The sequence below is a fragment of the Acipenser ruthenus genome, chromosome 4, assembly GCF_902713425.1.
Source record: "Acipenser ruthenus chromosome 4, fAciRut3.2 maternal haplotype, whole genome shotgun sequence".
In the NCBI taxonomy this organism is placed as follows: Eukaryota; Metazoa; Chordata; class Actinopteri; order Acipenseriformes; family Acipenseridae; genus Acipenser; species Acipenser ruthenus.
The window spans coordinates 87,304,894-87,322,324 of record NC_081192.1 but is presented as its reverse complement, the minus strand read 5'-3'; the positions used below and the strand labels follow the sequence as shown (position 1 = coordinate 87,322,324).

General features: G+C 40.7%; 1 protein-coding gene across 2 annotated transcripts in view; it reads right to left on the bottom strand.

The window, feature by feature from the left end:
* Window positions 1–472: 472 nt before the first annotated feature.
* Window positions 473–17,431, bottom strand: part of LOC117399626 (zinc finger CCCH domain-containing protein 3-like) — a 129,822-nt gene continuing 112,863 nt past the window's right edge. For both annotated transcript variants that reach the window (XM_033998919.3, XM_059023028.1), the window contains exon 12: window positions 473–782. In XM_033998919.3, the coding sequence (XP_033854810.3) occupies window positions 751–782 (32 nt within the window). In that variant the 3' untranslated portion in view covers window positions 473–750. The remainder of the gene's footprint in view (window positions 783–17,431) is intronic.

Here is a 17,431-nt window from a genome sequence, read left to right as displayed (position 1 = left end):
ACCCATTCAATTGAATGGAAAGGCGGAGTCTGGCCCGAAACCACAAAACTCAGAGTTCAAAGACGACTGTGTTACCATTCAACTAAAGAGCAAGTTCCGTAGTCGAGAGTTAAGTACATGTCTAATGGTGAGGTCAGTATCATTAATTAAATCAGCCGCTTGGAGATCTATTATACAGCGTTTGCAGAAAAACCACCAGCACAACTATAGCGCGTCATATGGATCGATCCTGCAGATGAGTGAAACATATAGTGACAGTCAGAAACCTTTGACACTAAAAGCAACTAATACAATAATATTATTTAGCAGAATCTGATTTGGCAAACAGTTACACCTTAAACCACGCAAAGTGGAAGTTCATTGCCATCGCTTGGTACTCAATTGTAAAAGATTAGGGCCAGCAAATGAGGGAAAGGCAACCGTTCTTGTGCAATGAACATTTTATATGACTACTCACACCAACACACTTCAGTAATTGTCACAATAAACTTTTATTTACTTGTGTGCATTCCGCACTCATCTGGCATTCAAATACAGCTTTAAAACTCCTCTATTCTAGTTTAACAGCTTATTGCCTTATCCCGTATGAATAAAATAACTTTAAAATAAGCTACACTGTTTGTTTTTTTTTTATGTAGAAACACCCTGAGATGCAGTCTACCAAATCCAGCCTCCGGGTCTTGTTTTTTCCTGAGATGATGTGCAGCACAGTCCCTTATGGCTTGGACACTGGAAACGGTCTGCTGAGTTTCAGAACCTGGGCTTGATCTGGAGTCTCTTCTCTGAAACACAAAACAGAAAACAGCATGTTATATTTTTTTTTGCTTTTTACCCCTCTTTCTTAGAATGTCCGATTATGTCTGCAGAAACTCCCCACAACAGCTCAGGAGAACTGAAGGTCAGTGGGCATCCTCCGATCCTACCGCCATGCCAATTGTCTCTTTAGACTCAGGAGCTCCACAGCAGAGTAGGGGCTGCTGTAGCATGATGAGATGACACAGGGGTAGATGTACTAAGATGGGCCAGTCACAGCGCAAACATACTGCAATTAGCAATTTTGTTGTGACAATTCATAAAGTACACATTTTGTTGTATGGACTAAGACCAAATATGTTAACACTAGAACCGCCAGCAGCAGTCATTTTGACGGGTACATTTTAAACAGCTTCGATATGAAAATGAAACTTTTACAAACAACTCAAAAGATGTATTCATGAACATATCTAACATTTGCATAGCAGAAACACCGTATTTAAATGAAAAAATAAACATAAAAGGCTTTATTTTCAAAATTAGCACATACAACGCATGACTTCAAAAAATGAAAAACTATAATAACAAACACTTGAAAAGAAAATATTGTGTATATAGCTGTAAACTGGTATATGTACATACAAAATTGTAAAAACAAACTAATTATTTATATACAATAACATAAAAAAGAAAATAACTCAATTCCTATTGTGTAACGTGAATGCACATTTCAGGGAAACATCAAAGTAGTCCCCATATTCGCACAGTCCACACAGATGTAACGCTTATCAACTTGTCGTGTGCATTTACCACATACTGCTCTTTCACACTGGGCACAGATATCAGATTTAGGGGTTTTATTTTTATTGCATTTAGTTACCTGGCATTGTTTTCTGTTGCGTGTGTCACTTGGTGCGCACTGTATCCAGGATGAGCTGTGTTTCCCTGCCGCTTTGCAGTTTTCTGATCGAAATGTTTCTGCTAAAGCTCCGTGGCTAGCATCAAGATGAAATCTCTCCTACTGATATTTTCCCCGGTGCATTCCTTGTACAAAACGAAGGAATTGATGGCTGCCATATCCAGTACATTGTAAAATACAGCAACTGGACACCGGTGATTGCTTTCACTAAGTACTAAGTTTTGCGCAGATGGTGGAAACTCTCTTCTCCCTTTGTTTACTGTTCCAATCAGGCTTTTTTATTTTTTCTTCAACTGTTTTGCTAATTACAGTGAATTGTCATTGGTAACATTCATCTTTTTTCCTAAGTACGGTTACATGAGCCCAAGTACTACATTGTCACCCAGTCTCAAGGAAAGTTGGGCGAGTTTCATTTTTGCACAGGTAGGGGTAGGGTCCGCTGCCAGCCAAAACCTGATCCCAGATTTGACAGGTTTGTTTGACATGTATTGTATCCAGTGACACCATGCTTTTATCAGAAACAGTAGCTTGTTCATGTAATGTTTTATATTAAGCTTGAAGCAGGCAATGCTGTTTTCAATGAAGTTGTTCCAAACTTCTGATGTCAAGGCAAATATATCTGTAGTTGCTCTCAAATTAAAACGCAAAAATCTCAAGATCTCGAAAAATTCTTGCAATAGTAATATTATAAGACAGCAGACTATATATGTTCACTTGGACAGCCAGATGGCAGTTCTCCAAGGAATTGATAGGATTACAGTAGAGATTTGGATAACACATATCTAGACTTCAAGAGCAATATTCTATTCAATACATACTGCTGTAAACTCAGAGGTAGAGATAACAAACTGGCTTGTACACATATAAAAATAGCGTATTGTAGGTTATATTAACAATAAAAGCAAATAAAAGCCGTCAAAATGACTTTCAAATGCCGTCAGGGTATTTAATAAAAGTCAAGAACAGACAACCATGGATCTTTAACACACGCATAATAATTTAAATTTTAAAAAAGTGAAAACCGTCAAAATGACTGCCGTTGCGGTTCCAGTGTTAATGAAGAGAGACGCAATATACTAATTTAAGTATTTGTTGCGTCCTCGGAGATCTCTAGCATTGCGAGAGTCGTGTGACATTTTTTCGAATAAATAATGAAAGGCAGCTTAATCTCATCAGATTCTATAGTGGGGCCCCCACCTTCACCCCCAAATACAAAATGTGTTTCTATCAAAAAGCTTTTCAGAATCATAATCATACAGTAGCCCTTCACTAAACTGGACATGTTTGTTAAAAAAAATACAATACAAAAATCACACACACACACACACACACACTTATAGTGCTCAGTGTATTTTAAATGTATAAATCATTGCGCTGAAATAACACTTAATGTGTTTTGGGTAGGCTACACATTATATTATGTAAAAATGTCAAGTAGGCCTATACAGTATACAATACAGTAGTAAAATCAAATGAATACCTGGCGCATTTTCTTTTTACATCAGCCTGTAGGCTACCAGTAATACAAAATAAATTATGCTGCTGCATTGTACACATTGGTGTACAATGTGAATAAAAGATTATTTTAAATTTAAACCAAATGATTTTAGGTTTTTTTTTGCTCTTTGTAACTTGGCCTACTTAGTAGCCTAGACAATTAACACAAAATAGATAATGGTGCTGCATTGACAAGTTATGATACTTACAGGAGCACAGTCAATTCTCATTAATACAAATTTCAAGGGACCAAATTTTGCATTATACCAATAATTCGTATTTATCATGAGTAGCCTATAAGATAAATGTATACTGTCAGTTTTTATGGAAGTTATTTAGTGGTGCAGTGCTAAATTGTTCACAATCACAAACCACCTGCACATTAATAGAATAGGTGTGTTTCCTATTCCTATGGTGTGCAGTCTATTGCTCCCAAATGTTGGGGAAATCAGAAATGTCATAGAAATTTGTTTTCAAGGCTTGTAAGTACACCCTGCTTTTAGGGAAACATAGGTATTTGGGTGTTTGCCTCAAAAATGCATTGAGAACAGCTCACAACGCACGAGAAAAAGCGGACTGGGAAATGTCAGCAACAGCTGCCACAGTCCCCTGAAAGGACCCAGAGGCAGGGTGGACAATAGTTTGACCACTGCAGGGATAGCACGGCTTCTCTGGGTGACAGGCGCCAGGTCATCTTTTAAATCAGACAGCAGCTCAAGAATGATGTGGCTGCCGAGCCTGTACCTGTGCTTAATTTGGTCTTCATTTAAATCAAAGAGGGCAATGCGGGTACGAAATAGCCTTTCTCAATCATCCTACAAATCACTTGTTTTTGCTGCAATCACAGCGGCCATAGTTAGGAGATAGTGTTTTTCATACTGCCTTCGTTTGTGGCAGGTTTGCTACTTGTGACTGTTTAAAATGTGCTTTCAAAAGCAATTATAAGTGTGGCAGTTGCCGACAGCTTCAGTACATCTCATTATAATATTTGAGAACCCTCATTTGCATCTCCGCCCCCTTTTTGTGAATTTATGCAGGAACGCCCATACTTACATATTCATCTAAGGCTGAACCGCAATGAAAAACTGCTGCCACAAAGCATTCCTTAAAAAATTGCTAACAGCATTGCGCATGTTTAGTACATTTCACCCTAGACTTCCGACTCGTTTACAACTGGTTGGAGACTATTGCGACTGACGCAGCCTTTTAGTACATCTACCCCTTAACCTACAGCTTCACCAGGGCCAAGGCGACGCTCCCTATGGAATCTCCAGTGAACACTGCAGACTTTGCACAGCAAGGACACAAACCTACGTTCCCCTAACTGTGTCACTCCTGACCATGCCTTTACCAGCTAAGCCACAGTTTTGTTTTATAAATACTCAATCCATAACTTAATAAATAATACATTTTAAAAAAGGTTAACATATAAGAAACTAAGGGGTATATTTTCAAAGTGTTTACTCTAATCTTTAATGAACTGCTATTTAAGGAGGAAAACAACAGCTGTTAACGTGTAATTAAAAGACTAAACATTTTGAAAATATGGCGTAACTAAAGAACGCCTTCCTCAGCGTTACCACAAACTGGCATTAACCAAAATGCTACTCTACTTGACACAGGGGTCAGTTTGATCAACCTACATACAGCCAAATAAGCCACAGGCTGGATTTTGTTTTTAGTGAATTTCACTGCAGTAGGGTATCACACTGGATTGCATCCAGGGATTATCCTCCTAAAAATGATCTAAATAAATCCTGCTGTTGCTTATCCTGACAGGGTTTTAGGCTGATCAAACCAGCCCCTAAGTTTCTCAATAGGTTTGTATCTCTCGTATAAACAAGCAGGCTGGATTTACAGCTTTAGGAAGAGCTTGTTATGTAGATTCCCCTGAGAGTGGTTCATTGAGATGTCACATCTCATCTGAAGTGCTTCCTGGCACGGCAGAGCTTTGGGCACTCATGCACAGGTGCAGTACAGTACAAGCTTTCACATGCTGCTGCGCACAGGCAGGCCGGTAACCAGTGTCAAGCATGAGCACATGTTTGATTTCTGCTTTGCTGGCTCTGTACCATGCTTCGAAAGAGCTTTAACATCACAGCTATTCAAATTTACAAAAAATATAGATACACTTATTTAACTGAGAGAATTAGAATAAATATTTTCCTGTTTGTGTTTTAAATTGAGAGTTACATGGTCAGTTCGGCCTATGTAGTCTCAAGTTTGCGGCTTCTTTTCTGTCACTAACCAACCAGCTGCTTCCCCTAGTGACTGACATGCTTTCAGCCAGTGACATGACCCAGAAGACACTGCTGAGGTGAAATGACCCAGGAAGGGCACGTGTAACAGATATCTTGAGAATAAGCCATATAACTAAGAACTTTCTTGACCCTTAATATATCATGTTTTAAACTTAAAACAAATGTTTACTATTACATGTTTTTTTTTTCAAAATTCCACATCTGAGACCCATGTAGTTAATGGATGGACAAAAAGAGAATTATTTTGGTAGCTTGTATCCCTTTAAGACAATGGTTTCTAGAACGCTGGAGAACAAGCTCCTTCCAGACAGAAAGCACTGGGTATTAAAGACAGTGTGCAGCATCACCACTTCACTGCAGGAGCTGCCTCTATTAACACATGAGTACTGCACTTCCATTTTACGGTTACCTACGTAGGTGTCTTACAAAATCAAAAATAAAATAAATGTCCCTTGCCCTGCAGAAGTGTTAAATAACCGATGAAACACCTTGTACTTTGAACTCTCTGATAAACAAACTTTATCCGAGATGTAACAAGCCCTGGCATTGATTCATCGCTTTTTTTTTAGCTAATTTATGTAAAGCGAGGAGAGTTCATTTAGCACCTTTCCACCCTTAACATAACACCCATACATCAGACAAATGCAAAGCAATCACTGCTTCCAATGCAATTACTCACATTTACCCTCTCAAACTGAGAGGAAGTGAGTTATTCAATCAAGCCCATCGTCAGCAGAGCTGTCGATGGCCCTGCAGAGATGGGGGATCAGGTCCCTCTTTACCAAAGACAACAACAACTTTCACTCATACAGCAGCTTTCATGACCAAAGTGTTTATAAATACTTGTTTTATTAATTTTATTTAAAAGACAAATCAAACCCATAAGTCTTGAGGGTAAGATAGCATAACTGCTAAACGCACATCAACTTGCATGCGCCTCCTGGTCCTAGGTCCACAGTGAAAACCCAGCTTCTAAGACACTGGGAAGACTGGTACCAGCCGGTCAGAAATGTATGAAGGGGCTTGTTCCTTGATAGCTTTGTAGATTAACCCCTCTGTTGACAGTGTCCCCACAATGCATCACTTGAAATACACACTGCACTGGAGGGGTTCAATGCTTGAAAATTGACCAACCCAAGAAAATCCAAGTATTTGACAACACCCTATCTTTTGTATTTCTATATCATAATATATTTAGAGCTACAAATCAATATTAAAGAATATGTGTGTGTGCGTATATAGTATGTATGCATACCAGTATGTAATTATCTATAAGAATTTTTTGGTTACTCGTCATTTTATTTATTTACCGTTATTAGTAGTCTTGAAGGAGGTGTTTTTGCAATTCCTTCCCAGTTCTTAAATGTGTTTCAGATACAGTAACGTGCAGACATTTTAACAACTAAATATCAATGTGGTTTGAGACAGCATTGCCACTGCCTACATGGTTCCCAATTTAGAATGATTTAAAAAGGCCCGCCACTGATAAGGATTAAATCAGTGGGTTTTACTCACCATTCAAAAGAGGTTATTCTTTTGGTATGAGAACTTGCAAGAACTGATGTAAATTAGTGATAATTTGTGACGTAGTTCAGCAGTCAATGCAGTGTGCTTTTATAATTGTGGTGCTAATTGGATTCATTTGCTGTACAGTTTATTTGATCAGGCTGTTCCCAGATTAGTGTTTACAGGCAGCGTAAGTAGAACAAATGCTGTGCAGATTCCATTGTGTTTACGGGTTCTGAATTGCATTTCTGCTAACCCTGCTGTGGCTACGTTTAAGATCAGTTCATTTCTGAAATGGACCAGATTCTGGCAAAAAAATGGGGTAAAGAAACCTAGGGTTACCAAGCCATGTGTTGGACAAATATCCAAATTAATTAATTTTTTCGTTCGCTACAAATGACAAAAATACCTTGTACTTATTTACTGTCTCACCAGAATTTGTGTGACAGTTTCCAAAAATGGCAAATGAAAAAGAGCTCCGTGTGATATGTGAGATTTATATATATATATATATATATATATATATATATATATATATATATATATATATATATATATATATATAAACAACAACAACAACAACTACAAAAACAACAATGCAGCTCTTGAGCCTCTATTTAAAAGTATTAGACAGCAAAACAACCCAGACATAGCGATCTGTATAGAAAACCATCTGGGTCAAAAACGCGTTGTGCTGCTTTAGAGCGAGTCAGAATCTCATGGGACAGAAAAAAGGCAAGCAAGTCATTCTGAAATGCCTCACTTAAACAATACCCAACTTCCTGAAAATGTTGTGTAGTGATTTATATATAGTAGTCACGACTTTCTGTTATGTGGAATGTAATAAACAAGAACCAAAACGGTGCGTTTTTTTTCCCCATTCACTTTACAAATGCCATTTCCACGTTTAAGTGTTCAAAGTTAAATTTCAGTTTTCGTTTGCTTGTTCAGTTACAATAAGGCACAAGTAAACCTCATGTTATTACTTTATGAAAACGTGTTGATGGCCGCTGTTTACTGTGAAGAAACGACAATGGCAAGGAATGGAAAAAAAAAAAGAAAAAAGAAATGAAATGCGTTGTCAACTTTATGTACTTTTTATTTTGGGAATAAACAAAACGTTTCACTTGAACTGCTATTTGACATCCTTTGTTTTGTAGTTAATTCACTGGGGAAGTCTTACACAATTTATTCTTTACTCCTGGGATATATTTCTCTTTTAACGTGTTACATATTGTAAAGTCTTGCTGTAAAATAAAAGGCACACACACAGGGCCACGGCCATGCCCCATGTCCCTGCTGCTGGCTGTCTATGCTGTTCAGAGCAATATAATGGCTTTTATTACTTTTTGAAAAACAAACTATTATTCAAACAAATTTTTAAATTATGAGTGAATATCCAAACGTGAAAATCCTGTGTTCGTCCCAGCACTGGTTCTAAGTACTGACACTTTACTCCATCCTTATTAAAATGTTCCATTACCTGCTTTAGATATAGCAGTTCTAGGTGCACAAACATTTTGCACTAGGGGATCTGTGGGAATTTATTTATTTTTTGCCACTCTTCAGAACAGATCCGTTTAAAACTACTGATATTCATTTCAAATTTAATTTAATAAAGGTTTAAAGCAGTGCCATTGCCGGCTATTGTGCCACAGTGGTTTTGATTTAATCCAGAACTCTGTTCAACAGATTTAGAATTGAAGCTTGAGCTAATGGTCACCAGTGAATACATGTTTGTAGTCTGTGTGTGTGTGTGTGTGTGTGTATGTATATATATATATATATATATATATATATATATATATATATATATATATATATATATATATATATATATATATAAGAGGAAGGGTTAGTACTGTGTGGGGGGCTTGGAGATCATCACTCTAGTCGTGGCACACTGCCATTAAAGTAAATTGAAAAGAACAGAACATGTGTGTGTGTGTGAAAAGGGTTCATAATGATTCAGGCGGCACACTCAATGAACAGCCATCTCCAGGGATATGAACACGAAGGACTTTCCTATTAACCCAGCAGTTCATTTCCACACACTCTCAGTCTATTGAGGTTAGGGTAGTGCACTCATTCCTCTGGCTCAATGAAGTTTGATATTTCATGGTTTCAGTCAGCGATAGTGACCCCATGCTAATCAGTTACTGTTTTTACTAAGCATTAAACACTTGTTAACGCTAAAGGATGGATAATGTTAGGTTATTATCATAACCCTGGTTCTGTGAAATATAAATGTAACCATTGACTAATTAGTCCCTCCAGGATTCCACGATCGCGGAAATTATCATGGAATTTGCTCTCTCTCAGAATTTTTTTGCAAAAAAAAAGAAAACTCAAACATTTGCTCCCTACTATCACTGTACATGTCACTAGAGCGCATACATGCTATTTGTATAGTGAGAAGTGTGGCGGGGTTTCAGTGCGAGCTTTAGTTCAGCCATGGAGAGATTACTAAGGCCATCGCTGAGCTCCGGAAACAAATCTAAAATAGCACCGATTATAACGGCAAAAGATAAGAGCACAAATGCAACATGCAAGTCCAGTATCTCCAATAACTCACTGTCATAGCTTCTGTTAAAACGACAGAAGACCGTGACAACAACGACGGATAGATAAACAGTGGCTACTGAAGAACAGAATAAGGCAAGTATTCTTCTTCTTCTTCTTCTTCTTCTTCTTCTTCAAAAGTATTTCATAGTTTAGTTGCAAGTTCAAAGCAAAGCGTTGTTCTGTTACTCCTAAGTGAAAGGTCAGAGAAAAACAATTAGGACCTTGCTTGTACTCCCTATGTTGCAGGTCCTGAAAGATGTCATTCTAATTATATATGGAAATACACACATTTTTTATAAATGGTGTATGGTAACATGAATGCTCAAAAAGGAAGGGGGCGGCGATCTATATTAGATATTATCCAAATACTTGGGATGACTTAACATTTTTGTGAAAAAATTACTTTCCCGCTTCTTTTGTGGTATGTGTTGGAAGCACTTTCACATTGTGGCCTTTGTGAAAGAAACAAAAAAGCTAGTTTATCAGCCAATCAGTGTCGCCTGTTTTTTTTTTCTTCTTTGATTTCCATAAAATATGGCAAACATGCTTTTTCTGGGTTTTTTTTCAGATTTTAGTAATGTGATTTAATAAAATAAAAAATGAATATAACTAACTGTGACTTACTTTTTCTTATTTATTTATACTCAAACACATTGTTTTTCATTAAAGAGTCATCGCTGCAGAATTTTGCAGAAAACACTCTTTCATTGCAGAATTTTAGGAAATTTTACCGCAAATTTCCGCAGGGACTAAGTAATGGGTATTTACCTCCTAAAGAACTGAATCCTGAATATTGTAAGATACATAAAGGACTGTGCTGACAGATTCAGCGTCAGGTTAATGGTTACATTTCTATTTCAGGGAACCAGGGTTATGATAATAACCTAACATTCCTTTTCAAGTACAAAACGTAACCATTACCGAATGGGTCAGTATACTCAAGCTGCCGCACGGGCAAGATTGCCGAACGACCGCAATGCTACAAGGCTAAGCCGAGTCTGCCTTGTGCATTACCATTTGGAACCCAAACAACAAATAGTTAGGCCTGTGTTGTATGTGTCAACTTGGAAGCCACCCTTAACACTAGTTCCAAAGCTAGTGTTTTGAGGATCCATGACATTTAGTCTGTAGAATCTAGTGAAGGTATGGGGAGTAGCCCACAGTGCTGCATTTCAAATGTCCTTGACAGATGCACCCGGGAATAAAGCCCACAAAGTTGCCATGGTTCTCTGGAGGGGTCAAGCTGGCCAGCTTATAGGTCAGTCTTGACTGTGTCTGCTGTCCATTTGGACAGCCTCTGCTTAGACAGGGCTTGACCACAGGACTTTGCCCCCATAGCCTCCAACTTTTTGTCCTATCAACATAATACGCCAGGGCCCACACAGGACAGAGCGTATGGCGCTGTCACTCCTTGTCAGACTGGAAAGGAGGTGGTTGAAAAGTCTCCAATTCCACAGACTAGCTGACATTAAATGCCGAGATTGTTTTGCAATAAAGAATGCCTGCATTTCACTCACCCGCTTTACGGATGTGAAAGCAAGCAAGAAAGTCGCTTTGACCGATAAATATTTCAGCTCAGCTGAATGTATGGTCTCAGATGGAGGCTTCATGAGTGCATTAAGCACCATGTTTAACCTCCGGCAGCAAGTTGAAATAGGTGCCAGATAGACCGTTAATGCAAAGTGGGATTTCCCCTTAATAAACAGGTCATGCAAAATTTGTAGCATAACTGCCATGGGACAGGTCATGGGGTAGAACCCACGAGGCAGACACCACGTCTGAAAAACACCCCACTTATACCCGTACTGGGAACACGTGGACGGTGCTCTAGCATTCTGCAGGGTGTCAATGACCCTATTAGAAAGCCCCAAACGGCTCAAAGGCAGTCGTTCAGGGGCCAGACCCAGAGCTGCAGGCTCGATGGGTCGGGATGCCATAAGCTCCCTCGTGCCTGACTGAGCAGGGGCTTGGGCAATCTCCATGGCTGGTCACTCAGGAGCTGCATCAGGGTTGAAAAACCAGTCTCCGGGGCCAATAAGGGATACTAGGAGCACCTTGGGTTGGTCCTGCTTGATGTTCTCCAGATACAGTGGGAGCATGGCGAGCGGTGGGAAGGCATATAATAGTTGCCTAGGCCACTGGTGTGTCAGCGGGTCCCCACCTCCTATTATGGAGAACCAGAGAGGACAGTGGGTTGGTTCCTGGGAGGCAAAGAGATCTATCTCTGCTCTCCCAAACCTCTCCCAAATAAGGCTCACCACCTCAAGGTGAAGCCTCCATTCCGAGGTGCAGGGAACTCCCTTTGAGAGGAGGTCTGCTACCCAGTTTGTCACCCTGGGCAGGTGTACTACTCGTAGTGAGAGGAGGTTCTCGTATGCCCAGAGCAAAAGTTTGCGGGCCACACGATGGAGACTGAGCGACCTGAGGCTGTTGTGTTGTCTGTATGGACAAGCACATGTCTCCCTCGAACCTCCTGAAAAAAGGTCAACTGAATGCAGCTCCAAAGCTGATGTTGAAACCCTGCCAAGGGGGGTTCCAGAATACTTGCGCCCCTCTGCCATTCCACACAGCACCCCAGCCCAGGATGGACGTGTACGTTGTGACAACCTCCCTTCTAGTAACACTGCCCATCGCTACGCTGAGGCAGAATTGGGCAGGCTGATTCCACCAAGAGAGCGCTTTTAGACAGTGACAAGACACAGTCAATAGGCAGTCGCAGTTCAATGCAGGCTGAAAAACCCTGCTGTTGAACCAAACCTGCACAGGGTGGATGTGCAGGAGACCCAATGGAAGGGTCTGGGAAGCTGCTGCCATCAAGACCAGAAGTCTCTGGAATGTCACCAGCATGAGTGCTCTGTTGAACTAAAATGATCTAAACAGGCAACAACAGAGTGGCCAACATGGACCTGGAATCCAAGCGCACTCCGAGATATGAGGCTGTCTGGGAAGGCTCTTCGCATGATTCAGCATAAGGCCCAACCATTGAAGGTGACCAGTGACAAGTTCCGTGTGAGCCTCTGCCTATGTTGTTGACTGGGCACAAATTAGCCAGTTGTCAAGATAATTGAGTACTCCGATGCCTATGAGTCTCAATGGGGCCAGGGTAGCTTCCATGCACTTCGAGAAGGCGCGGGGTGCTAGAGAGGCACCAAATGGCAAGACATGGAACTCGTACACTGTTCTCTGAATGGCAAACCGCAGGTACTTCCTGTGCGCTGGTTTTATGGGGATGTGGAAATAGGCATCTTTGAGGTCCACTGTGGTGAACCAGTCGTCTGGCCTGATTGACTGCGACAGCTGTTGCATCGTCAACATTTTGAACCTCCTTCAGGTTGACCTGTCTGAGGTCGAGGATTGATCTGAGGCCACTATCCTGCTTGGGCACTAGGAAGTACACGAAGTAGAACCCTTCCTCCAACTGGAGGGGTCTATCATGCGAATAGCCTGTTTTTGCAGCAGAGCTGCTACCTCCTGAGACACCACCGCAGCGTCTTGCGGGTCCGTGACTGATGTTGGAGTCACGCCCCAAAAGGGAGGGGGGGCGGTGCTTGAACTGCAGGGTGTAGCTGGTCTGAACGGTAGTAAGCACCCAGATGTCCATGGTGTACTGACGGCAAGACTCCAGATGGCTCCCTGGAAAGGGGCCCTGGGCCTGTGGCAGCAAAATCCTAGGGCTGCTGCTTGGCTTTTGTCTCTGCGGCAGGTGGCGGAACCTATTAAAGCCTCCGTAGTGAGCAGCTGTGGACCGGTTCTGAACACCACCTCTGACAGCAGGTGCAGCCAGCTGTGCCACTCTTTGAGGCTGCTGGGGCCTTGGACGCCAGTTTGCTGCTGGTTTTCGCAATGGAGGTGGTTGCTTGGGAAGCAGGCGAACCAGCTCCTTTGTGGTTTCCCGCACATGGTGAGAGCGCTGCAGCATCTCACCCACCGCGGGACCGAACATATGCAGAGTGGTGTAACAAGGGCATCCAACAGCAGTGCTTTGTCTCCATCAGACATGCGTGCCTGGAAAAGCCAAAGCTGCCTATGTGCAGCTATCAGTGCAGCCAGCCTCCTGCCTATAGCCTGCCTGTTCAGTTCTGATACACGGAGCTGGTTGTTGTTAACCAGGCGCGGCTCATCCAGCTGTTCTTCTGAGGGCCTGTGACTGTCAGCAAATAGGACTGGTAGGTTATAATAGACTCCTGTCAGGTTAGTCTTGAAAGGAAAAATGGCGAGGAGATCTGTGCGTGCAGTCCCTTTATGCCCTTGGGGCGGGCCATGACTGTGTCACAGGCTTGGTGAGCAGCTTTAATATATCTTCTTCACGTTTCCGGGTGTTTAGGCGGTAAATACCCATTCAGTAATGGTTACATTTTGTAATTTTTTTTTTTAATACTTGTTCAGCATAAAATAGCAAGTTTGTGTTCAGTGTTCATGGTAGTAAAAAGAAAAAACACAATAAATCAATGTTATGGTGTTGTCATCTGTGTTCAAATGTCATCCCATGCATACTAAAAAAAACAAACACACACACACTTAACACAAATGACTGTATACGTTTTACAAAATTACAACAACCCTCTCTAGCTGTGTGAGCACTGGCTTAGCTTTTTCTGCATTTCATAAACAGGATCAAATAATACCACATAAACAAGAGAAACACGATACAGCTTCTTCTGTATTTTACTTTTAGTTTTTAACTAGCTTTATCTGCTTACTTTTAGGGTCCTCATTCCAAAAACCAGGACCCTGGCGTCTGTCACACTCTACATAGTGAACACAATAACTGCCTTAATTATCTCCACTAAACCGTTATCATATGCCCCTTGACTCCTACAGACGTTTCGAATTGCATTTGGATATAATCCGATAAACTCTGGATTTTATACAAATGTTTTTATCCTTTCACTTACTGTTCGCTTATGTGATTGTGAGGACCCTCTGTATGTGCAAGCACTGGTTTCGTTTTTTCTGATTCCGCCTGCCCCTCTGCGGGGAACATGACACAGCTGTGTGGCACCGGACACCAGGGAGTGAGACGGGGCCCCAAATACCAGCCCTACGGCACATCTGTCTTGGGGGAGCGTGCGGAGGACAGCACGGCACAGTTAATCCTTAGTGATATTGTCTGTCAGCAGAGTATTTTTAAAGAGCACACAGTTATCTTTTTCAGGGATATCGATATATTTAACTAGCAAAAGGCCTGTGTGGGGGGAAAAAGAAACTGAGCGATAAAAACACCAGGTAATTTTGCTGGCTTCAGATGCTTTTCCCATGGATATACAACAGTAGTCAAGTCGGTTACTGAGATGTAATTCACCTCCACCAAAATACTATTTTCAATTAAGCTGTGCAATGTAACAATGTGCTCCTATGAATCATTTCCAAGTGGCTCGCAGCCAATAAATGGTTTAGTATGCAAAACTGGGAGGGGACCTATTGGTAAAAGCAGTTTATTTTCTTCATGAAAGGTGTAGCTTTTATATTACATATTTGTGACAGTCACACATGAATGAAGCCACGACTGAGTGCATTTAATTTGCACATCGCTATTTATTTCACCCCACTACATCAGTCATGTATTTCTGTGTAAATGTATCTGCTAACCTTTCAGAAATACATAGCTACAGTACCTCACACATACACACATTTAAAGCTACATTACTTTATTATTACGAGACAAAGTTGTAATATGTCGTGTGCTTTAAGTCAGCTGCAGCCCAGCATTGTAAAGATTTGCTTTTAATTGGTTAACTGCATACAAGAAAGACTTGAAAAAGGTACAATGGAAAGGGGCTGAAACAATGGATTATTCGGATGCACGCGTGCCATTCACATTGTTTTCCAATTATTGTCTTGTTTCGGTTACTGAAACTTATTTGTTAAAAATATTGAGCTCAGCAAGGTTCACAGTCACAAGCCTAGCTGCTGAAGAACATTTCAACTACCCATGGCTCAGAGACTAAAGGTTAAATTAAGAGACCGTCTTGGTTATTAGCCTCACCTTCAACACCTGTGTGAGTTTCCCTGCTGACAATTGCATAATCATTTATTAATTGCAGCTATTAACAAGATGCACCAAGTCTGGTGTTTAAAAAAAAAACCAAAAAATCAATATTTAAGCACAAAAGGGGGGCAGGAATACAACCTCATCTTAAACTTTTTGAACGCCTGTCTCTCTGATGTGATGAAAAACAAAAACAAGACACAAACTGGAAACCAATTAACACAAATGAGACATGTTTAAGAGATTAATCAATAATAAAAAAAAAAAATCCATTCTACCTTTAAGCAATGTCTGCACTGCTTTCAAATCAGTGTCCACCAACCAGGCAGCTATAGTTCGCCTGACTGGTCCATGTAGTTGACAAAAATAAAGAATACAGGTGAATGCAAGAAAAAGCCATCAATGACATCCTCCACGGGCTCCTGCGTCAACACATCCCCCTATCTCCACTCCAGTGGAACGCAAGCCTGTTTGTCTATTAAACATGCTCAACAGTGCTGTTAAAAAGCAGCACCAAGCATCTTCCATTAACGTTACAACTGTGAAATATGACAATAAAATGATGGCCGTATGGTGGCAAATTTGCTTTCCTGACGAGTTGCTGGGGTTTAATCGCCGCTCGAGTAAGCAGAGAGATGTAAAATGTTTACAGAAAGGGTCGTTTGCGGCTATAAAATCCTCCTTTCTATCCTAAACAAGGCGGAGAGGAGCCATTTACAAACCCCTAAACGTTCATCCGCTGAGCAGGGAACATCTGTTCCCTCTCTGAGTCTCTCTGAGAGAGAGAAACAGACAAAGAAAGAAAGAAAGAAAGAAAGAAAGATAGGTGAGAGAGAAAGAAAGAAAGAAAGAAAGAAAGAAAGAAAGATAGGTGAGAGAGAAAGAAAGAAAGAAAGAAAGAAAGAAAGAAAGAAAGAAAGAAAGAAAGAGAAAGAAAGAAAAAAAAGATAGGTGAGAGAGAAATAAAGAAAGAAAGAAAGAAAGAAAAGCAACGGATAGAAAACATGCTTCTCTCGCTCTCCAGCTAATTAACAGAAAAAGGTGCCTTCTAATTAAATTAGCACTCACACGAAATGGTCCTGAGATGGGAAGGCCATTTTCTGCAATTAGTGCGGTGGACTGCAGTTTAAACTCCCTGGCACTGGCTATTTAGCAATAAAGTGAGATGTGAAACATTAGATTGGTATGTCACAGTGTTTTCAGTAAAGGGGAAAAGCAAGGCAACATGCAATTCCTGAAGACTGGGAGTGCAGTGTGGTCTTGTGGTTAGAGCTGAGGGACTGGAAGGCAGTGTTATGATCTGTAGACCAGCTGCATCTTTTGATTTTGCTACATTGTCACCAGCAGAAGTCCATGACTGATGATTAACTGTTCCTCCTCCTATTTCTGAATTTCCAGGCGGACTCAGAGAGATGGTTTGCTGGTTCCCTCTGTTCTGTTGATTTTAACATTATTCTGTTTATTCTGATCTTTTACAGGTCAATTCAACCACCCAACCCTCCCGCTGACACTGAAATATCAGACGACTGACACACCTATCCAATTTTAGACCTACCGATCAGAGCTGATTCATTATGCCATTGATGACAGCATTTTGTTTTATTGAAACAGGGACCGGTGGCAACTGAGAAAATAATTTTCACTGAATTGATCAAACTGCAGGGATTATGTTACATTGTGAAATATTTTCAGCTAAGCTTTGACATGTGGAGCCAGTTTTAGCTTAGCTTTCTCTGGCTGTCCTTATCACTAACAATTAGAGGACTTACGTAGGTCTATGTAGGTTTAACTGAATGGGAGCTAGGTTTCGATTTCAACATTTTTTGCATTCATCTTCTTCCTCCCATTGGGACATGACAACTCCTGAATGATCCTGTTCTCAGCAGGGCTAGAAAAGCACTGAACTTTGTCCTTACAGTACATACAGCCCACTCATTTAAA